The sequence below is a fragment of the Hyla sarda genome, chromosome 5, assembly GCF_029499605.1.
Source record: "Hyla sarda isolate aHylSar1 chromosome 5, aHylSar1.hap1, whole genome shotgun sequence".
NCBI lineage: Eukaryota > Metazoa > Chordata > Amphibia > Anura > Hylidae > Hyla > Hyla sarda.
The window spans coordinates 90684438-90709060 of record NC_079193.1 but is presented as its reverse complement, the minus strand read 5'-3'; the positions used below and the strand labels follow the sequence as shown (position 1 = coordinate 90709060).

The window sequence follows — 24623 nt, the reverse complement described above, 5'->3', positions numbered from 1 at the left end:
AAAGATTGTGAATTTTCTCCTTCACTTTGCTGCTATTCCTGTGAAACACCTAAAGGGTTAAAACACTTACTGATTGTCATTTTGAATACTTTGGGGGGGGTGTAGGTTTTATAATGGGGTCATTTGTGGGGTATTTCTAATGGGAAGACCCTTCAAATCCACTTCAAACCTGAACTGGTCTCTGAAAAAAAGCGAGGTTCAAAATTTTGTGAAAAATTGGAAAAGTGCTGCTGAACTTTGAAGCCCTCTGGTGTCTTCCAAAAGTAAAAACACATCAATTTTATGATGCAAACATAAAGTAGACATATTGGAAATGTGAATAAAATAAAAAAAATATTTTGAATATCCATTTTCCTTACAAGCAGAGAGCTTCAAAGTTAGAAAAATGCAAAATTTTCTAATTTTTCATCAAATTTTGGGATTTTTCACCAAGAAAGGATGCAAGTTACCACAAAATTTTACCACTATGTTAAAGTAGAATATGTCACGAAAAAACAATCTCGGAATCAGATTGATAACTAAAAGCATTCCAGAGTTATTAATGTTTAAAGTGACAGTGGTCAGATGTGCAAAAAACGCTCTGGTCCTAAGGTGTAAAATGGCCTGGTCCTTAAGGGGTTAAGGTAGTAGTATTAGCCCCCTTTAGGTATTAATAGTACCCCTGTTTAGGTAGTTAAGTCCTCACTATGGCCTGTGCAGCACATCTATACACAGCACACACTGCAGTACAACCTCATGTGAGTCATATCACAGTGCTGAGACAGCTCTTAAACACCACCAGCCACCACTCTTAAAGCGGCAGCTACGGGCCATGACTCCATACATAAATTTTAGTGCTGACATATTAGTCTTGTCTGCATTCTAGTGCTGCAGGCCGCTTTAAAAGTCGCAGTTCTTCCTGGTAATTGAGTGTGTCACTATTGAGGACAGACGGACGGTCCGGTCCACCGGGTAAATGCCCAATGCACCCATGGCTAGTCTGACCTTGACTGTACATATATCCTAATCAAAACATGTTTTTATCCAATACAAAGAGTAGCTGTTTATAGGAGAGGCACATGAAGGGAGATGAATATTGATTTTCCACGTAGTCTTTGGAATCTGTGCTCACTTGTCGTATATCTACAATATTATTTTTGGAAAAAAATATGAAAAGATGTAAGACATGAACACATTCACACTTGTCCTTATTCCAAGCTGTTGTGTGGGAGGTAAAAGAGAAATCTATTTTTCTTGTCCCAGCAGCTCTAAATCTGTTAAAGGACAGCACACACATATGTGGGGGAAGGTTTAAGCTTTGCAGGAGGTCATGACGTTGCCCATGGCTAGAGGCGAGTTGATAATTTGTTACACTAACAAGTTTACAATCGTGACACAGGTCACCCAAAGACCACAGGCTTTGTAATTTTGCAACAAGCTTTTACCTCCCTCCTAGTGTCAAAAGATAATAACATGCTACCACACCAGTCATTTAAACCTTTTCTTATTTTTTGCCACCGCTGACTTGTCCAATGCTATAAATAAAACTTGAAAGAGCAATCAGAGTCATCGGCAAAGGGGAGGCATCCACAATAGCTGGAATCATACAGTTAAATTATATACCACGTAAAAACGAAATGTTGTGATTGTTTGGAAAACTGTGGTCACCATTAGGCATGTTTTATATATATATAATGTGTGGGTGTGACATCATGTGGGTGAAATTCACCTGCATCTCTAATAAAGTAGTGTTTTGCAGATTCTGCATCATGATTCAGACATTTATTTTTGTGCCTTAATATATCTGGCCTGGTTTACATAGAAACACAGTAAAGAAGCAGCTGATTTTGTCTAAATAACTGCATTTTTAGAAGAGCCTCACTTTGCAAAATTCTCAATGACTTATGTTATTTCAATGCATTTATTATAATTTCTGCTGTGATTCTTTAGAATCATTGTCAGTCTTGTTCTTTACATTGTTAAACTAAAAATGTCTTTCCTTTTGGAAAATAAATATTGAAAAATGTTTAAAAACCAGTGCAAGGAAAATGTAAAAAAAAAAAACTATGAGATTGGAGCCCGAAAATGAGAGCTGGAATCTTGAGTCTTCATCTTTTCTTGCACCAGTTATGATCAATCTCTAACACAAATAAGAGCCAGCACCCTCCTCTATTTAAGCATAAAGGTGATTGTGCTCTATAAGGTTCAAATCACCATGTTGGCGATCGTGGTCTTCAGATCAATACTAGTTTACAGCTTTGACTTAAAGAAAATGGTTTAATCTATGCAAAGTCAAGTTAAAGGGGTGTTACTGGTATTTTTGTGGGAAATTCCACTTGGAATAGGGAACGTGCAGGTCTCAGAAGTGCAGCAGACCACATATTTGAGTACCACACAGAAACAGTATACCTTCTGGATATGGACTGAACATTGGGGGGGGGGGGGGGATTTATCAAAACTTTTGTAGAGGAAGAGTGGTGCAGTTGCCAATGGCAACGAATCACATTGCTTATTAATTTTTTACAGGTCTCTTCAAAAATGAAAGAAGCAATATGATTGGTTGCCATGGGCAACTGCACCACTCTTCCCCCTGCACAAGTTTTGATAAATCCCCTCCATAGTCCCTTCTATGTATGTTTTGTCTCAAACTCAATGGGCCCAAACATACCTTTTTGACAGGTTGCCGACATTTCCCTGGGGCATGAGAAGGAAAGTGTATGTAAATGGGGCCTTATACCCAATGCACAACCTGAACCACCCTCTTAGGCCATGCACTAGACATAACACAAAATATCAGTTTTGCCTAGAGTAATCCTTTAACATTTGTAAGCTTGCCCCTTGTTCCACCTGGGATCAGCCTCCAAACAGCAACATTTATTTTAATGCTAATTTGCATAAACCAAACCTGTTTTGCAGTATTAAATTGCGGAAAAGTAAAGAGCTGTGAACTTCAAACCCTAACATGATGTATTGTGCCTGTTACAACACAGTTAGCCCTTGGTGGCTGTAGTTTATATTACAGTGTTCTGTCATATTGATTCGATTTTGCTTCATTTCTTCCACTTATTGATTTATTATTGAGTCCATCATGGTTCCGCCAAATTGTCTACTGTTTTATTGAAAAGAAAAGCTTTGCATAATGCACTATGCTCACCATCAAAAGTAAAAGACACTTCAATGGAACCCTTAACAGAGGCTCACAGTGCTAATGTGAACAGAGCCAAAAGTATCAAATTGGGGAAACAAACAAACAAAAATGGCTTAGGTTTAAATGGTGTAGGGGTGTAGTAGTAGTGAGTGAAAATAAGACAATTTTAAATGGGCACTGTCAATAAATATGATTTTTAATATTTGATTCCTTATGCCAAATAAATAACTTATAACTGGCTTCCATTTAAAAATATAAAAGTTAAATGTTATTTTTTCTGCTGTATACTTCTGGCCACCAGGGGTATCCCTTCTTGGCCAGAACACATTCTGTCTGGTCAAAATATAAAATTTTGGTCTCCTGCTTGTAATGGCAGGAGACAAAACTCAGGAAGTGTTTCTCTGCACTGAGCTTGATTGACAGCTGCATAGAGCCTCACTGATAGCTGCACATACTGAAAGCTGCAAAGATCCTTACTGAAAGATGCACAGACTGAAAGCTGCAAAGAGCCTCACTGAAAGATGCACAGACTGAAAGCTTCTGCACATAGCTTGAGGTCTTTTATTCATCGCAGCACTGCAACAGCCTGAGGGCGGAAATGGTCTCCCAGCAGGCTTCAGTGATGTTATGCCTGCTGGGAAACACCCACTTTCTCCTGCTGGGAGATTGCACTATGTGAGCAAGAAGAATGGTATGATACACAGCTTTTTTAAAGCTCTGAAATTTATTTTAAGGGTGGAAGAAGTGTTAGGAGTAGTTAGTGAACATAGCCTGAGTTAGTTTAGAAAAGTTTATTTGGTGATAGGTATTCTTTAAATATGCAATGTTACAATAATGTACCCAATTAGTGCACAATTCCTGATGGCTCATGTCAGGTGTCAGGAATAAAACATAGAACCAAATTCTACTATGTTGTCTAATAGACACTAATGTACAGTGACCCCCCCGACCTACGATGGCCCCGACATACGATAATTTCAACATGAGATGGCCTCTCAGAGGCCATCGCATGTTGAAGGCAGCATCAACATACGATGCTTTTTTATGTCGGGGCCATCGCATAAACGGCGATCTGGCAGCGCAGACTGCTTCAGCTGCCACCGGATAGCCGTTTACGGTGCCCCGTGTGGTCCGCTGACGATCACTTGCCTGTCCTCGGGGCTCCGGCGCATCCTCTTCGGGATCCCCTGCATGGTCTGCGCTCTCCATCATCATCATCACGTCGCTGAGCACTCCCTCCCGTCATCACATTGGAGCGTTGTGCGTAGCGACGTGATGGCGGCGATGGAGAGCGGCGACGGAAAGCGAGGATGCCGGGGAAGAAGAGGCCTTGCCGGAGTGTCGGGGTCACCCGGGGACGCGGCGACAGCGATGGAAGGCGACATCCAGGGCAGCGGTGATGGTCCGGAGCGGCGGGGACAGGCGAGTACAACTTCCTATGCCAGTGGTCTTCAACCCGCGGACCTCCAGATGTTGAAAAACTACAACTCCCAGCATGCCCGGACAGCCAACGGCTGTCCGGGCATGCTGGGTGTTGTAGTTTTGCAACATCTGGAGGTCCGCAGGTTGTAGACCACTGTCCTATACTTTACATTGCACGGATCCCTCAACATACGATGGTTTCAACAAACGATGGTTACCCTCGTATGTTGAGGGACCACTGTACAGTACAGTAACACAAATTGAGGTTTTACCATGGTGTTATATCTGAAGCTATAGTTTTCCATACTCATACTTCAATTTATGATCAATACAGTGTCAATAAACTGTAACCTTATTGTTACCCTAGAGCAGAGGTGACAACTACTTATACCATCCTTAGAGATTAGGAAGAGTTATTACCAATCTTAACCATGCTGGATGGGTTAGGGACGTTAGGGACCCACTCTAAATAGGTAGCCTTGACGTGGCAAGTGGGCTTGTACTTTTTGATCAAAAATGTATACTAACAACCTGTTAGTTTTTGATATTATGCTGAGAAGCAATCAGATCATTATACAAGATTGTAGATGTGCACCATGTCTGTTTTCTACCCGAATTCACACTGGATGGGTTACTACTACTGTTTTTGCAAATATAATACCAGCTGTAGGCAAGGTATACCTCTTTTTATAGTCATACCCCTTGAAATTATCACTCTCTCATTTTTGCCAAGACTGCTGTTAGAGTATCCCTCTGTGGAGGGCATTCATAGGTTAACATCTCACAGATTACCCCATCAGGTGTCTAGATTAAATGATTTGTATTATGTGCATAAACCAGTGTATACACCATTTGTTACATGATATTCTCTTAATTCATTTTCTTTTATTTATTTTGTAGGGGTTTGAGGTGCAGGCAGACTATTCGCCTCTCTTGAGTTCCCTGGCTGTGTATGGATGGCAACTGACATGTGTCCTTTCAACGCCAATTGTTAAAACCAGTAGGTAGGTATCACCATGTGACCAAACAGTGCTCTATTGTATTCAAATATAGATTGTTGTTGTAAAATCTTATCCTTGTTTATTTAATCATCAATACAAATAGACAATTGACATGAAAAGCCGGAACGTTGACGCGTTTCTGGCGTCTAAGCACCCTTTATCATGGCTAATTGGCAGCCATGATTAAGTGAACTTAGGTGCCAGAAACGCGTCAGTGTTCTGGCTGCTCGTGTCAAGCGTCTATTTGCATTGATGATTAAATAAATAAGGATACGATTTTACAACAACCTCTGGATGTATTGTTCTTTTCTTCGTTTGAGTGTGGTGAGACTGTATGCATTAACGCTCACTCATCATAGAAGTGAAGGGGGCTGTCCGCTCTTGAGAGCAGCCAGCCCTCAATGTTTATGGTGAGGTGAGTGGCGATGCATACACTACTGTAGGCATCACTGCTATAGCACCTTATAGTAAGAGCACAGTGGCTTCTAGAAGCTCCTGGCCCACATTACAGTGTAGTGAAGTAACTTGCTATGCTAATAGCATAGTGCAACACAGAAACCGTGCAGCATGCCACTGATAAGGTTGGCGGGCGCTACATCTGTCAGAATAATACGTGAATGGCACAACATAGAGCTGTAAGACAACATGTTCCAGAATTGATATTTCAAGAATACAAATATTTACCAAAAGAAGCATATTGATACAGAGCACAGTTTTAAAATGTCATTACTTTTATAAACTAAATTCATTTAATGCATTTTTTCATGATTAAGTCTGTAAGAAAAATAATCCTTCCCGAATAAAGATGATGCCTTTTATTACAGTTCCAGATTTCTGTGAATAATTTGCTGTTGGTAGACAGAGGTCAAATTAAACTCATTTGTGAGTTGTCAGCTTGCAGGAACATCCGTAGGCTGCATGAGCACATGGTAAATTGAAGTCCATCGTCTATAAGTGGAAGGAATAATTGTCATCATGCTGGTACTCTAAAATGTGAAAGGGAACATTGGCTTATTTTTGTAAATAATGTGCAGCCTGTCTGCTCTGCTAGTAACCATCTTGGGTACAGAAAATAAAGGTGCCATCTTGAGAGACAGCTGAAGGTTGGTAGGTAGAAGGGATAGTTAAAATTGTTTAATAGCAATGTTTCTCTTTAAAGGGGTACTCCGCTGCCCTGCTTCCGGAGCTCCGCTCCCCAGCGTCCGGAAGTTTATTGTTCCGAACGCTGTTTGCTGGCTTCCGTGTTCAGGGCCGCCCCCGTGACGTCACGCCCGCCCCCTTGTGACGTCACGCCCGCCCCCTTGTGACGTCACGCCCGCCTCCTCGTGACGTCACGCCCGCCCCCTCGTGACGTCATGCCTGCCCCCTCAATGAAAGTCTATGGCAAGGGGGCGCTACTGCTGAAGAGACAGCTGAAGGTTGGTAGGTAGAAGGGATAGTTAAAATTGTTTAATAGCAATGTTTCTCTTTAAAGGGGTACTCCACTGCCCTGCTTCCGGAGCTCCGCTCCCCAGCGTCTGGAAGTTTATTGTTCCGAACGCTGTTTGCGGGCTTCCGTGGTCACGCCCGCCCCCTTGTGACGTCACGCCCGTCCCCTTGTGACGTCACGCCCGCCCCCTCGTGACGTCACGCCTGCCCCCTCAATGAAAGTCTATGGCAAGGGGGCGCGACTGCTGTCGCCCTGGCGGCAACAGTAACATCGGTGGAGGAAGCACATCAGTCACGTAAGCAGACTATTACACCTGTAATATCCCTTCTTAATATTGCTCCATAGTACTTCTCAGTGGAAGAAATATACATGTAATTAATAGCATCAAACAACTGGACCAAAACCTCTACCAACAAAAGAATCAAAGACCCAGCCAATTCACACAATTACTGTACAAGCCAATGAAGACTACAGACTTGTATTAACATATTATCATATTTACTTTCTACCACTTCTTAAGCCTTTAATTTCTATCTTCTAAGCAGCCCTGAAGGGATAGAGAGAAGCAGCAAGACATCCATATCCATTCAGCTAACATCAGTGAAGAATATTGTACTCGCATAGGAGCAATAGGCTTTCTTTGTGCAACTGCAGATTCTGCTTTAGCCCACTGGGTACAAATAATGAAAGAAAATCCAGCATGAAATTAGAAAGCCTGAGAATTATAAAAAAAAATTATTGAAACCCATATTTAACCATTTTACAAACCGGTTGGTTAAAGCTGTGTATAGGGCTTTCACCTTTTCTGAAAAATACTACTACTTTTTCTATTATATTTTTGATGCATTCATAGCAACGAATTGAGTCTTAAATCTACGGTAAATATACATTTAAGAATGTTTTTTGCAATGAAAACAAATCTATGACCTATGGGTGAACTGAGGAACTACAGTTGTCTCTTAGGGCTCATTCACATCTATACCACAGCCGTAAACGACCCCTAAACTGTGGTATACCCATAGGCTTCCATTATGTAAAAGTTGCTAAAATTATGTCAATTTAGACCTGTTTTTGTCCCCCGTACATTTGCGTATGATTTTTTTTATGGGATAGAAAACCACTGCATGCACAATTTTTTTGCACCACAAAAAAATCATATGCTGTGGTATATGTTTTTCCCCATAGAAGTATATTTCTGATGCATTGTGGGGTATACATTTTTTTTTTCTTGTTTTTCAGTTTTACATAGTTTAACTTAAAGGGGTACTCCGCCCCTGGCATCTTATCCCCTATCCAAAGGATAGGGGATAAGATGTTAGATCGCCGCGGTCCCGCTGCTGGGGACCCCGGGGATCGCCGCTGCGGCACCCGGCCATCATTACTGCGCAGAGCGACTTCGCTCTGTGCGTAATGACGGGCGATACAGGGGCCGGAGCAGCGTGACGTCATGGCTCCGCCCCTCATGACATCACGGCCCGTCCCCTTAATGCAAGTCTATGGCAGGGGGCGTGACGACCGCCACGCCCCCTTCCCATAGACTTGTATTGACGGGGGCGGAGCCGTGATGTAACGATGCTCCGGCCCCTGTATTGCCCGTCATTACGTGCAGAGGGATCTCGCTCTGCGCAGTAATGATAGTGGGGTGCTGCAGCAGCGGGACCCCGGCGATCTGGCATCTTATCCCCTACCTTTGGATAGGGGATAAGATGTCTAGTGGCGGAGTACCCCTTTAAGGGTTAAAAAAAAAGTATACATTTAAAATGTATGCAAACGTATATAAACGTATATCACAAACCAAACACCTATACTACAAAAATGTATGCAACATTGAGCCAAATTGGTCTTGTTTTGGTACATCCATTTGTGATATAAAACACACATCTGTGTGGTATAGATGTGAACCTACCCTTAGGCTTTGTTCTGTGACTGTCCTATTTATCCATTTAGGTCAGGGTCACACGTAACTGATCCACAGCGTATTTTACGCTGTGGATCCGCCGGTGACCCGACCCACATCGGGCCTCCAGCATGAAGTCAATGGCCAGTGAAATCTGCACTAGATCTGCAACAAAAATGCGCACTTGTGAAGGCACTCTTAGGGTTTTTTCACACGTGCAGTATTCTGCACAGATTTGATGCGCAGGATTTGAAGTTGTATTCAGTCATATAGTTTATATTGAATTCTGCATCATAAAATCCTGTGCATCAAATCTGCGCAGGATACTGTACATGTGATTACACCATTAAAGTAAATTCCAGTGGTTTTTGTGATATTATTAAAAAAAAATTGTAGCCATTTTTTTTTCTTAAAAAAGCACCACCCTTAGCCCCATTCACTTGAATGAAACTGAGTTGCAATACCAGGCACAGTCTATGGCCCAGTTCTAGTTTTTCTGTCCCTTTTTCTGTCCCTTACCTTACGCTAGAACTATTAGTTAATACATAATAGCTTGAAATGTATACAGCAGTGGTTCTCAACCTTTTTGAGAACTGTACCAGCAAAGATTGAAAGTATGTCCATGGGTACCCCCTTGCGCGGAATTTACGCGTGAGAGGTACCTGCGGAAAAAAGGCGTGTTCTTACCGTTATACTAATGTGATACTTAATCCCCTTGTGTCATTATTCCCTCTCCACCTTAATCCCCTTGTGTCATTATTCCCCCTCCATCTTAATCCCCTTGTGCCATTATTCCCCCTCTCCATCTTTATCTCCCTGTGCCATTATTATCCGATATGGCAAAAGGGGATCAGATGGAGGGGGGGGGGGGGAATAATAGCACAAGGGGATTAAAATGTTTTGGGGGGGGATAATCACCCCCCCCCCCCCCATATTAATCCCCTTGTGCCATCATTCCCCCTCCATATTAATCCCCTTGTTCCATTATTATTCGATATGGCAAAAGGGGATCAGAGGAAGGGGGAATGGCACAAAGGCATTAAGATGGAGGGGGGGGGGGGGGGGAATGGCGCAAGAGGATCAGAGGGAAGGAGGAATAATGGCACAAGATATTAAAATGGAGGGGGGAGGGTTAATCATTAATCCTCCTCCATATTAATCCCCTTGTGCTATTATTCCCCCCTCCATCTTAATCCCCTTGTGCTATTATTATCAGATATGGCAAAAGGGGATCAGAGGGAGGGGTGGATAATGGCACAAGGGGATTAATATGGAGGAGGGGGGTGGGATTAATCTCCCCCCCCTCCTCCATATTAATCCCCTTGTGCCATTATCCACCCCTCCCTCTGATCCCCTTTTGCCATTATCCCTCTCCCCCCTCCATCTTAATGCCTTGTGCTTTATTTCTCCCCATCCCTCCTCTGCCATTATCCCTCTCCCCTTCCATCTTAATGCCCTCCCTTCGTCCCTTACACTTAATTTTACCTTTTTTTTACTTTACCAGGTATCCTGCAGTCCCCTGTTGCCTGTTCCTTCATGCAGCACATCCTATTCGGCGGGGCCGCACTGACATGTGATGTCCACTTTGCTGTAGATTAGGCTGTATCAATAGCAGAGTCTCGGCAGCCACAGAGACCTAGCAAAGGCCACAAATAGCGATTGCATCACGGGGAGCCAATCTGTCCCACCGTCCCACCAATGATGCTTAGGACAGCCATTTAAATGCTCTTGTCAGCTTTGACTGCGAAATCTAAATGGTAAATAGTCAGTAGCAAAGATTGCTTATTTCTGGCTATTAGCCGTAGCCCTTGAGCTTGCTCCATATATTCTTAGAAGTGGTGGAAAAGGTCCGGGATCTTCGGCGCGTACCGTGTAGAGATGACAGGAGCGTATGGTAAAAAGGTTTCTCTATTGCCCAATACACTTAAACGGGTTTCGAGGCTTCTTGCCTCTTTTTCAATAAGACATAGGCTTCATAACATACAAGGTATACAGCGTTCTTTTTAAAACATGAAAAGACCGCGAAATTCACAGGTTTCTCTCCGGAGAGAAACCTGTGAATTTCGCGGTCTTTTCATGTTTTAAAAGAATGCTGTATACCTTGTATGTTATGAAGCCTATGTCTTATTGAAAAAGAGGCAAGAAGCCTCGAAACGCGTTTAAGTGTATTGGGCAATAAAGAAACCTTTTTACCATACGCTCCTGTCATCTCTACACGGTACGCGCCGAAGATCCCGGACCTTTTCCACCACTTCAGAGACGTCCACAAGTCGGCAGGGGGTGATCCCAGCCGTACTCCCGGGAGGCAGCTCCGTGATAAATACTGAACTACTCTTCATGGTTGTTGTGTCTGGCACACAACCCCATCAGGTTAGTACACATCCGTGCGATGTGTATATACTATTTTCTGTGTACATTATACAGACATACTGTCCTTAGAGGAAGCTCTGCTCTGTTTTTTCCACATTAGATTCTATCCATATATTCTTAAAAAGCCCATGATGTATAATATAAGTCATGGGGTACTTTCAACTCCAAAAGTTATCCCCTATCCAATGGACCCCCTCGATTAAGAGAGCACAAGAAAGTTGTCTACTGAATGAAAGGAGCATAGTGCATGTGATCACTCATTCTGTGCGGAGCTACTAAACATGGGAATGAGACCCCAAACCCCCCGATAAAACATACCTGAAATAAATACACTACAACTTAATTTGGAGAAAACAGGCCACGGTCTTTTATTGAGGGTGAGGTAAATAATGAAATAAATAAATAATAAATAAATACTTTTAATAATACCAATAAATAATTAAAACCATAACCGATAACCATAAAATTAATAGCTAGATAAAGGATCATGAAACCATCAGTACCACAATATAAATAAACTGTCCGCCCAGACCTGTCTGGGTGACATCCCAATTTAAAACTAAAAAATAAAATTGCAAAAAAGCTGTCCACCCCAAAATAAACAGGGCGACAACTCTCAAAACAGACCGTGACAGGTGAGGGAGGGCGATGCTTCTTCCCGGGTCTTCACACGCCAACTGAGCCAAACTCGGGGGAACTGCTTCTTATAAAGACCTCTTTCCCGCCGGTACCAGACTGACCAATCAGCTGCCATTGCTCTTCTGCCCAACAACAGCTGGCCTGCAAATAAAATCTCAGCACTGGAGTGAGTACATGTAATGTAACTAACATTCCCTTACTGCTATTAAACTAAGTAATAGGAGAAAGGAGGGGGGCCTGTACCATGTGTTACCCTGCAGGGCCCCTGGCATTGTCAAGCACTGAGCTCAGCCGTGTTCATTACCCTTATAGAGAATAAATGGGGGCACTGGTCGCCCATGCTCGTGTTGCTCCATTCATTTAAGGGACAATTTTGCCCTATTGGCCAGACTAGATGGGCCAAATGGCTCTTATCTGCCGACATATTCTATGTTTTCGATGTTCTTATGGTGCCAGTGGATGAACCCTCACTAATCAGCTTGTTATCCCCTAATATGCATGCAATAGATGGGTGAAGTGAGTTTGGCACCTCTCAAGGGGTGGTATATAGTAAAGTTTGGCATGGATCTTAGTGGCTTTGACAAGAACTAAATTGTGATGGTGTATGTACCCTTTAAATTCTATGCCCATATCCATTGGGACATCCTCCAAGTTTTTACTGGATACAGGTCCTAACTATAGAAAATGAGCCTCCTAAGCTTCCAGACAATAACAGTGGTAGGGATCCCTGTTTGCTGTTCAACCCACATCATTTTAGCATAAGCTGCCAATGTAAAGTGACCAAAATATATGCAGTATGCAAACAATTTACCCTTGCCCTGATTGTCTCACTCTACAACCATTGTCGACTTGGCTAGATTGGTGTTATATTATCTAACCCTTCAGTAATTTTGTTTTTTTCTGGTAAAAAATGTTCCTTATTTAAGAAATGCTTTCACCTTTATTACTAATTGGTATAGGTATTATTACCTTTTGGGTGGTTATTCATTTACTTTTGTTCTATACGTTATAGAAGTGTGTGTGTGTGTACAAATTTACTAAAATAAGAAGTAATTCAAAGCTATAAATGTGCAGGATATTTGGAGCACACAACTATTTTGGTCACTTGTTTACCTTAAGAAAATGAAATGTATAGAGCAGTGGTCTCCAAACCTCCAGCTGTTGCAAGACAAAAACTCCCAGCATGCCCAGACAGCCGTTGGCTAACTGGGCATGCTGGGAGTTGTAGTTTTGCACCAGCTTGGGGCCCGCAGTTTGGAGTATAATGAATGTAACAATTTGTATACAGTGTAATGAATGTATTTGCTCTGCTCTCATGTGTTGCATTGTGCTGTGTTAGTTGTGATGTGTTGGTTTGACATATGAGGGGTGATTTATAAATTACAATTTCGGAGCAGGAAATAGGATGATACTTTTTCTGTCAAATTTCGTTTATATATTTGAGCAATAATTGACACAGCAGTCAGAGGAATAGGGTATACTTATTAAGATTTCCTTCAAGGGTAACTTGTTATTTAATGGCATCTTGGACATAGATAGATAGGTATTCATACATCTATGTACATATTTTGGAAAATAAATGATGTTTCTTTTGTATCCGAGTGGCGGATTTCCTCAATCCCAGTTCTTGCCATTTTTTTTGCATAGTATAAATTTAATATAAATGGAAATTCAGGACACTTGGTTAATGGCAAATGGTTATGTGACATTTGCATTGTGGTGACTGATAAAATAGTTTGCTTATTTATTAATGTCTTTTCCAGAGATGGCAGTGTCACTACCAAGCAAATTGTATTCATGCAGAGGCCAGCACTACCCCATAAGACAAAGAAGAAGGAACCAAAGGTAACAGTATTTTCTCAAGCTATATGGGAGAAGCTATATGGGGTGCAGAGGTGGCGTATGCACCTGGGCTTTGGGGTCTGTCAGATCACAAATACCAGCGGCCAAGTCCAGGAAAAAATGTGTGGGAACTCATACAAGATTTCCACTGAAGGTCTGGTTCTGCAGGACTACTGATAATGGGAACAGTGAAAAAAGTGCAGGAACTCCATTCCCATCTGTTCCTTCAGGACTATCATAGACACTCATTAGTACTAAACTGATTATCTTATCACAATAGCATCTTTCAGGGGTGGGATATATTAGACAGCAAGTGCACAGTAGATGGCCCAGATTTACTAAAACTGTATAACTCTTATGCTAATCTTAAAGGGGTACTCTGGAAGAAAAATATATATTTATTTTTAATCAACTGGTGCCAAAAAGTTAAACAGATTTGTAAATTACGTCTATTTAAAAATCTTAATCCATCCAGGACTTATCAGTTGCTGTATACTACAGAGGAAGTTCTTTTCTTTTTGATTTTTTTCTGTCTGACCACAGTGCTCTCTGCTGACACCTCTGTCTATGTCAGGAACTGTCCAGAGCAGTAGCAAATCCCCATAGCAAACCTCTCCTGCTCTGGACAGTTCCTGACATGGACAGAGGTGTCAGTAGAGAGCACTGTGGTCAGACAGAAAATACATTAAAAAAGAAAAGAACTTCCTCTGTAGTATACAGCAACTGATAAGTCCTGGATGGATTAAGATTTTTAAATAGACGTACTTTTTTTTTTTTTGAATTTCTTTTCTGTCTGACCACAGTGCTCTCTACTAGAGATGAGCGAACTTACATTCGATTCGTCACCAACTTCTCGGCTCGGCAGTTGATGACTTATCCTGCGTAAATTAGTTCAGCCTTCAGGTGCTCCGGTGGGCTGGAAAAGGTGGATACATTCCTAGGAAAGAGTCTCCTAGGACTGTATCGACCTTTTCCAGCCCACCGGAGCACCGGAAAGCTGAACTAATTTACGCAGGAAAATTCATCAACTGCCGAGCCGAGAAGTTTGTGACGAATCGAATTTACTGTAAATTCGCTCATCTCTACTCTCTACTGACACCTCTGTCCATGTCAGGAGCTGTCCAGAGCAGGAGAGGTTTGCTATGGGGATTTGCTACTGCTCTGGACAGTTCCTGACATAGACAGAGGTGTCAGCAGAGAGCACTGTGGTCAGACAGAAAAAAATCAAAAAGAAAAGAACTGCCTGTGGAGCATACAGCAGCTGAGAAGTACTGGAAGGTTTCAGATTTTTAAATAGAAGTAATTTACAAATCTGTTTAACTTTCTGCCACCAGTGGATTAAAACAATGTTTTCCACCGGAGTACCCCTTTAAGACTAGACAGTCAAAGAATGTGCCAGGCTGCTTGATGAATTTATCACACTGTTCTATTTTCCAGTCTAAGTTTAGACCAACTAATAGACTGTGCCAGTATTCCAGTGCATTGTTTGGCACAAGGTGTCACATTTTAAGTCACACATCTTTTACAAAGATCACACCCCTTTTGCCTAGCCGACACCCCTTTTTAGGAAGCAGGAAAAAATTGTCCAAAAACTGACTAAACACATGTTAAATGTGGCGCAAGTCACGGAAGATAGTTTTTTTTTTGTGCAAATGGTGCCATTACCTCTGCTATTTAAAACGTAACCATTTTTATAGATATACCTTAAAAGCACTTTTGCGAACACATACAAATGATCATCTGGACCATTGGCAGTGTGCGCTGTGGACATGTAATGTATACCACAAAACAACAAGCCTGACCCAGCATTGAAAGTGAATACAAATACAGTGATCCCTCAACTTGGAATGGCCTCAACATACAATAGTCTTTTCTGGACCATTGTAGCTTGAAACCAGACTCAACTTGCAATGCTATGGAATCTGCGAAATGTGTCAAGGGCTGGAAGAACCGACCAATCAGAATGTACATTTCACTGGTAAAACCCCTGTATTCCTAAAGTGCATGCACTGACTGGTGTCTGGTAGCGCCCCCTACAGTACAGGGTGGTATTACATGTTCTGTACACTTTACCTGTGTCAGGGTTACCTGCTCCTTTGGGCATCAGGTGAGGGTGGCTCCATTTGACTTTTTTTTAGGACATTGCATGTTCTGTACAGGACCCTGAAGAAACTTCTGTCATCTACATAGACCAGTGTTTCCCATAGAGGGTGCCTCCAGCTGTTGCAAAACTACTGCTCGGCATGCTGGGAGTTGTAGTTTTGCAAAAGCTATAGGCACCCTCTTTGGGAAACACTGAAATAGACACTGATTTACAGCTCCCAGCAGATCTTTCTTACTTTTATATGTAAGGATTTGCTTTATCTGTATTAGTTATCTACTTATTTTTCTTTAATCCTCACTTTTTCCTATTTTTGGATGACATTTTGGGGCTTCAGAACCAATTACCAGGTTTCCATAGAGTTATGGACTCAACATACAATGATTTCAACATACAATGGTCATCCCAGAACCAATTAATATTATAACTTGAGGGACCACTGTATCCTTTATGGAAGTGCTAATAAAAGCAGAATACACAAGGGAAACCTACCAGTGGCTCCTTGGTAAAAAGAACACACACATTTCTGGTGCTAGACTGCAGTCTTCATGGTAATCTGTAACTGCCAGCTAACTTTCTAAATAATGCCTCACAATGGGCATTAACACCTCCCCCCAGACCCCCCCCCCCCCCCCACCTCCCTCCTTTCCCCCAATCTGAGAAATGTTCTAAAAGATAGAAATTTAAGGGATGCATTATAATGTAGTGGATGAGGGAGAAAATACTATGTGTAAATATTAGCAAACAAATGATTTGTGTATATGTTAAAAGAGCATTGAATAAAAAGAATTTGCCAATATATACAAAGATACATGAAAATACAGTGGTCCCTCAACATACGATGGTAATCCGTTCCAAACGACCCATCGTTTGTCGAATCCATCGTATGTTGAGGGATCCGTGCAATGTAAAGTATAGGAAGCTGTACTCACCTGTCCCCGTCGCTCCGGACCAGGTCCTCACCGCTCCCGATGCTGTCCCAGGGGCTCCCGATGCTGTCCCGCTGCTCCGGTGTCTTCTTCAGGATCCTCCGGCTTCTTCCGCATCTTCTGCAGGGTCCGGGCCTCGCTTTCTGGTGACGTTATTACGCTGTTGCGCCGGCGCGGCGTGCGTAGTGACGTAATAACGACGCCGGAAAGCAAGGCCCGGACCCTGGAGAAGATGCGCAAGACGCCGGAGGATCACGAAGTGGACCCGGAGCAGCGGGAATAGGTAAGCGAACCTGCCAGGGATGCTTAAACTGCTATCCGACAGCAGCTTAAGCATTTTGCGCTGTCGTATAGCAGTTAATGCGATGGCCCCGACATATAAAAGCATCGTATGTCGATTTTATCATATGTCGGGGCCATCGTAGGTCGGGGGGTTACTGTAGTTCATTGCCCGAGGAAAAGCTGAGCATGAACACACTAGTATTGATAAATATTTAATAATGGAATATCAGTTCTTGTCTATTTAACCCCTGCGGGAGCAGGTATTTTATGAGTTTAATATGCCTCTCTATACATGAGAATGCATTTGTACATTGTCACCCCTACGGAGTAGAAAAACTTTTTCTATGACCTAAATTTTAAAACTTCTTCTATCACCTTCATGAAAGAATCCTAAAGTGCTTAGAGAACCCAGAGAGATTCTGATTTTCTTTGCTGGAGACATTGGCCCTGAGTTACTAAGAGCGTTGGGTAGTTTTCTTTGTGGTTTTAATTCCCTACAATTTTTTTTCCACGTTATTTACTAAGGTTTCCCTACATTTTGCACTTTTCCCGACATTTTGCTTTTTTTTAAACATGCTCTGATCTGTAGGGTTTTCCTCAGTTCAAATCCACCACATTGGCCCTCATTTACTTAGAAAATCGGGTTGTAAGTCTATGTTGCTTTCTTACCCGACTGCTTTTCCCCCCGGTATTTATTATTATGTTGCATCCTGTTTGTCGCACGTGGGTTTTGTTGGTTTTGGTTTCCAACTCCTCTTTTTTGTCGGGAAAAAATCCACAACAATTCAACAAATTCGGTTTGAAAACCTTTATAAATACGTGGGAAAGCTCAGAAATGTCGGGTTACGCCCCTTTTTCGGGTTTGAGAGAATCCACATCTGGTCCGTCGGGAAAAAATGTTGCATCATGTCGCAGACTGGCGCACGATGGCTGCGACATGTCGCAGACAAAGATGCGCCAAAAAAAACCTGACAAAACAAGTCTGGTTTAGAATAGTAAATGAGGGCCATTGTCTGTGGAAACCTTTGTAAATATGTAGTTTTTTTTTGGTGAAAATGTTGGGGACACGCCCCCATTTCTGTGACCACACCCCCTTTCCTGGTGGTCGGGGACACACACCCTTTTTCGGGTTTTCTTAGTAAAATTGAGAGTTGGTCTGTTTTTTTTTTTTTTTTTCATTTCTGGCGCAATGAGACAGAATTCTGGTGCACAACCCAACAAAACATGTCGGGTTTACAATAGTAAATCAGGGCCATTATGGATATACCCCAAAGCTCTGGTATTTAGTTTTCTTTCAGTACATCCTATGTGTACAGTTGATGGCATAAACTACATTTTTGCTATTATAGTTTAAAAAGCTTTTAACGGCATATGCTTGCGTACCATCCATTTTAGGCTTCTTTCACACTGCCGCCTGGCGACCCCCCCATAATAGTAAATGGGAGCCGCCGGGACCCTTTGTTTGCCCGTTGCTCCCCGTCACAAGAATGGCCATTAAAGTCACAAAAAAAAAAAGAGACTTTAACGGTCGTTCTCGGTGGGGAGCAACGGCAGTGTGAAAGGTGCCTTAGAAAACTTCTTGCATTGTTTTACAAAGTGGCAAATTTTACAAATCCCCACATTGCAAACCATGTCCTGTTTTTGAGAGATCCCTCTCGGTTTTGAGGACATAATGTGCTACCTATAGTGGTTGCTTTGCATCCATTATTAAGGATGTATACCACACACAAAACAAGATATGGGTCCTAAAGGGCATAGTTAATAGTGAGAATTCAAAATAGGAATGGTTTCACCCATTTCATGGTCTTCTGTGAGTTCCAAATATTGTTTTTCTACAGTCAACCTAATATATCCAAAATTTCACCGTGTAACCAGGATGTGGCAGAATGCTTACACTATTGTAGCCTTGATATCTGCTCGCTCAGGAAGTTACGGGGCACTTGCACTTTAAAAGGTGACCCTGCTGCATACTAATCTTACAGTGATGCCCCTAGAATCCCCTGAATATCCCAATGCATTTCCTCCAATAATTGGAACTAATCCACCTCAGAGAATGTTGCCCTCTGGGGGCATCTATAATGGATGGAGAAATATGCTTTCTCTAAGTATGCAGATATATCAGGGCTACCGTAGGGTGGGCACTCTCCCACATTCAGATTATCTGGTTGATTTATGGATTATTTAGGTTGACTACAGAAAAACTGATATTGAACTCACACAAGACCATGACAGGTGAGACCATTCCTATTCTGCTGTCTTGCTATTAAGAGGTGTATGAAAAACTATAGGACCCATATCTTGTTCTGCGTGTGGTATATATTATAGGGCACATGTATCACTTGGTTGTTGGTGCCCAATGAAACATTTGTACGTTTTGGGGGGGGGGGGGTTAGGGCCAAAGTGAATTTTAAGTCATAAATAGTGATGAAAAGTTACATTTTAAATAGCACACAACCTTACTACCCCTTCTGTGAATATATCTCATTACTGTTGGCGTGTTCCCCTGGTTTGGTGTTTCTAATCATAATACCCTAAACCCCTGCATTTCATCCAAAATCACTCATCTTTTCTGAAAACCACTCTGAAAATCATGTGAATGTTCTGTGAAGAAAACCCTACACTTTAAAACATGTATAAAGTTTCCAAAATTGGAGTAAATTAGTAAGTACCATGGAAAAAAAAAGGTCGGAGCAGCAAAAAAACACAACAAAACCTACACTCCACCCAAATCAGGACCATTGTCTTTAACTTCCGCATCTTGAAACTAGAAATCCTGGCATCCACTTTATGTTTTCTCAGAAACTCTAGTAACTAACCATGGGTAGGTTCATCAAGACCTGTGCTAAGTAAAAATTTACCAGTTGCCCATAGTAACCAACGTGAGCCCATGGGCAACTGGATGATTTTTACACTGCACAAGTTTTGATTAATCTCCCCCTAAATGTGTTTGTGAATTGGAACAATCACATAGTTAGCCCCTGACAGTCTTAAGCTTGATGATGTGCCAACAAGAATTGGAGGCAAAGACAGCCCTTAGTCACATGTTGCTGTTCTGGCCTTCATCAAGTAGAAGGAAATCAAAGTACTTTTAGCCATATGATTGGGTCATAGCTTCTGCACACATTTGGAATCTAACTCTAGTAACATCTAGATCAGGACAAAACATTCTAAGTGGGGGCGGGGCTTAGCATATGCTATTTGCAGGAGAGAGAGAGCAGGCCTGGGCTGTGTACCTGCAAGCTGAGCCTGTCTGACTTATGAAAATTATTTACACTAAAAGTCATTCAAGGCTTTCGCTGATCTTGTAAACTTCATAAAGTAATTAATTACAAAGGGAATCCCCAGATGTAATCACATTAAATAATAGATACATTCAATATACCTGTATATTTTCTTTTACTAATATAGTGTTCTCTCTGAAAACGCTTCCCTTAAAGGGTTATCCGGGGAGCAGAAAAGTTATGTGATCTGCTCCTCGGCGCTTACTTTCACCCTCTGCACATTTTGCAAATAAACCTTCAGATCTACACCAATGTCCAATAGCTGCACAGTGTCATTGCAACATCATGAAGCTATTGGACATCTTGTGCGGTCATGGTTTGGCAATCATGCAAATGATTGCGTCTTGGCATCCAACGCCTCTCGTCATTCTAAAATGTGCAGAGGGCAGAAGTAAGGACAAAGGAGCAGAACAAGCAGTACTCTTTCTACTCCCTGGACAACCCCTTTAATGCAGCCTTAGGTAGTGATTCATATAGCTGGGATATGACATCAGTTTATGATCGGTGTAGATTGGATCGCTAGGACATTTCCTTGCAAAACTGTCCAATTTCTATTAAACAGCCTGTGACTTGATGACATACAGACACAGAATGAAGAGCACAAGTAGAAGAAATAATGCAGATATTTCTAAGTAATTTCCTTTTCTTAGTCTAGCACTGCATCTATTCACACATCACATTTTGTTTGTGCATATTGTCTGTTCATTTGACTTTAAAAGGGTTGTTCAGGCACACTCTACTGCCTGATATGGCATCTTGAATGGAGAAATAAAACTGCACAACAGGCGCTTGAGTCAACCTTCCAACATTGAAGGAGTATCGTGCATGGGTCCTATTCTGATTGATTGACTCGGTGCAACAATACCTAGTGGGTATCAGAGCCTTGGCAAGCCAACCATCCAGCATGCAGTTACACCTGTCCATGCCCAATGCCAGCTCTGGTTACACAGTGGGCATTAAAAAAAACTTTTTATATCTGGGCCCAAGTAGTTCAATGATCAACCTGTGTCCTAGTCCTGGCACCTCCTGGCAAACAGCAACAACTAAAAAGCCGCTCGGGGAAAAAGCTAATATTTCTCCACTTTACTGATTGGCTCTATCTGGAGACATTGATGGATGCTTACACTGATGTACACTGACACCTAATAACAACAAATTGTTTTCTAATATCCGGATGTGAATGTTTAACCCCTGCAGTTACAATTCAGTAGGAATCTCATTGTTAGGTGTTACTCCATGTCATAGTGTATAATTAACTTCTCTAATTTATGTACTGTTTCCCAATAAATTTTCACTCTTGTACAAAACATCAACTCCCTATGGAGAAAACTAAAATGTGGAATAAGATGGGTGTTTACAGCTTTACTGAGGCACAATTTTAACATTGCCAGATGGTTTAGAATTATTCATAATCAAGATGTATACCTTCACGTGTATTGTTAGCTACATTTATTTTTCACTGTTTAATCCATTATTAATAGAATTTTTTAAAATATGACAGAAAAAGATGACATTCTGAATTATAGTTTGTAAAGACTGTATTCAGTCAGCATGGCATCCTGCCTAAGTGTCTCCTCAGAGAATTCTATTAAAGGGAACCTGTCATCAGTTTCATGCTGCCTGAATTATGGGCAACATGAAACATGAACATACTCCCTAATTTAAATGGTGTATGATTCACCCTGAAGGACTGCAGAAATCAGAGTTATGGAACTGGGCTACAAATGATTGAGGTAGTCCCTGGCAGCTTCTCCCTGCCCCTCTGGCAAGAACCTATACTTTGTACCCATACAATGACTTGGTGCTCCATTCTTGGCCAGTTTTAGAACCACAATTTCTCTAAAATTGCAGAGAAAGTTATAGTGAATCATACATCATTGTATCATTATAATAAGGGAGCCTGTGCCTGTTTTAATGCTGCCCGTAGATTAGGTAGCTTGAGACTATTCACAGGTTCCCTTTCAGTGTTATATGGCAATAATCTAAATGAGAGAAGAAGAAAAAAGATTATTGGAGCTCAACTAGAATGTTTAGGGGTTTGTCAACAAACTTGTTTCTAGTAGCACCACATACTCTTAACTATAAGAATATAAGGTCTTGCTGACATGTTTCAGCTTTTACTATCGATATTCACATATATATCATTACAATTTTCAGGGGAAGTGAATGTAATTTTAAACATCTCATTTACATGTAACAGAAGAAATGTGGGTGGATTTTAGGATTTAGGATTCTTGCTGAACATTTCATGGACTATAAAAGGACTTCAGAAACTAACAGGATCCCCTGCGCTGTTCAGATTTAAAAATGCATGGATCCGTGAATATATCAGAAGAGTAGCTTTATTGTAACATTCATGCAACGCGTTTTGCTACGCATGGGCAGCTTCATCAGGCATATCACATGTGTCACAGGCACCTGTTTAACCCCTTAACAACCATGGACGTAAGTGTACATCCTGGTGCGGCGGTACTTAGCGCACCAGGACGTACATTTACGTCCTGTGTATGACCGCGAGCATCAGAGCGGTGCTCGCGTCATACTGTGCAGGTCCCGGTTGCTATCAGTAGCCGGGGACCCGCCCGTAATGGCCGAAATCCGCGACCGCGCGAATGTCCGCCATTAACGCCTCAGATGCCGTGATCATTACAGACAGCCGGAGGTCCCCTCACCTGCCTCCGGCTGACTCCTGGCATCTTCTGCTCTGGGCTGAGATCGAGCAGACAAGAGCAGAAGATCACTGAAAATACTGATCAGTGCTATGTCCTATGCATAGCACTGAACAGTATTAGCAATCAACTGATTGTTATTGATAGTCCCCTATGGAGACATAAAAAGTGTAAAAAATAAAAAAAAGTTGAAAAATGTAAAAAAAATTAAAATAAAAAAACCCTCCCCCAATTAAAAAAAAATTTAAATTGTCCCTTTTTCCCATTTTACCCTAACATTTTTTTTTATAAACATATTTGGCATCGCTGCTTGCGTAAATGTCTGATCTATAGAAATTTTATGTTAATGATCCCATACGGTAAACAGCGTAAATGTAAAAAATAAAAAAATGTCCAAAAATGCAGCTTTTTTGTCACATTTTATTCCAAACAAAAATTTATAAAAAGTAATCTAAAAGTTTTATATATATATGCAAATGTGGTATCAATAAAAAGTACAGATGAGGACGCAAAAAAAGAGCACTCATACCACCCCATATACAAAAAATGAAAAAGTTATAAGTGGTCAAAATAGGGCCATTTTATATTACTGATTTTGTACAAAAAGTTTGAGATTTTTTTAAGCGATACAAAATTTGAAAAGAATCCACAGAATAAAGAACACATGTCATTTTTACAGTGAAGTGTACAGTGTGAAAACGAAACCCTCCGAAGTGCGCAAAATGGTGGTTTTCATAAAAATTTTCTCCCTAAAAAAAAATATTTTTTGGGTTCGCCGTACATTTTGGTAAAATGAGAGGTTTCACTACAAAGTACAATGGGTCACGCAAAAAACAAGCCCTCATATGGGTCTGTAGATGGAAATATAAAAGAGTTATGTATTTTAGAAGGCGAGGAGGAAAAAATGAAAACGCAAAAATAAAATTGGCCTGGTCCTTAACCCCTTAACGACGCAGGACGTATATTTACGTCCTGCGCCGGCTCCCGCGATATGAAGCGGGATCGCGCCGCGATCCCGCATCATATCGCGTCGGTCCCGGCGCTAATCAACGGCCGGGACCCGCGGCTAATACCACACATCGCCGATCGCGGCGATGTGCGGTATTAACCCTTTAGAAGCGGCGGTCAAAGCTGACCGCCGCTTCTAAAGTGAAAGTGAAAGTGACCCGGCTGCTCAGTCGGGCTGTTCGGGACCGCCGCGGTGAAATCGCGGCGTCCCGAACAGCTGATCGGACACCGGGAGGGCTCTTACCTGCCTCCCCGGTGTCCGATCGACGAATGACTGCTCCGTGCCTGAGATCCAGGCAGGAGCAGTCAAGCGCCGATAATGCTGATCACAGGCGTGTTAATGCACGCCAGTGATCAGCATTAGAGATCAGTGTGTGCAGTGTTATAGGTCCCTATGGGACCTATAACACTGCAAAAAAAATGTAAAAAAAAAGTGTTAATAAAGGTCATTTAACCCCTTCCCTAATAAAAGTTTGAATCACCCCCCTTTTCCCATAAAAAAAATAAAACAGTGTAAAAAAAATAAAAAATAAACATATGTGGTATCGCCGCGTGCGTAAATGTCCGAACTATAAAAATATATCATTAATTAAGCCGTACGGTCAATGGCGTACGCGCAAAAAAAT

The 24623-nt window shown here is 41.7% G+C and overlaps 1 protein-coding gene across 3 annotated transcripts in view; it reads left to right on the top strand.

The window, feature by feature from the left end:
* Positions 1-24623, top strand: part of RFTN1 (raftlin, lipid raft linker 1) — a 413706-nt gene that overhangs the window by 373667 nt on the left and 15416 nt on the right. For all 3 annotated transcript variants that reach the window (XM_056519923.1, XM_056519922.1, XM_056519924.1), the window contains 2 exons: positions 5450-5553; positions 13649-13730. In XM_056519923.1, coding sequence (XP_056375898.1) covers positions 5450-5553; positions 13649-13730 — 186 coding nt within the window. The remainder of the gene's footprint in view (positions 1-5449; positions 5554-13648; positions 13731-24623) is intronic.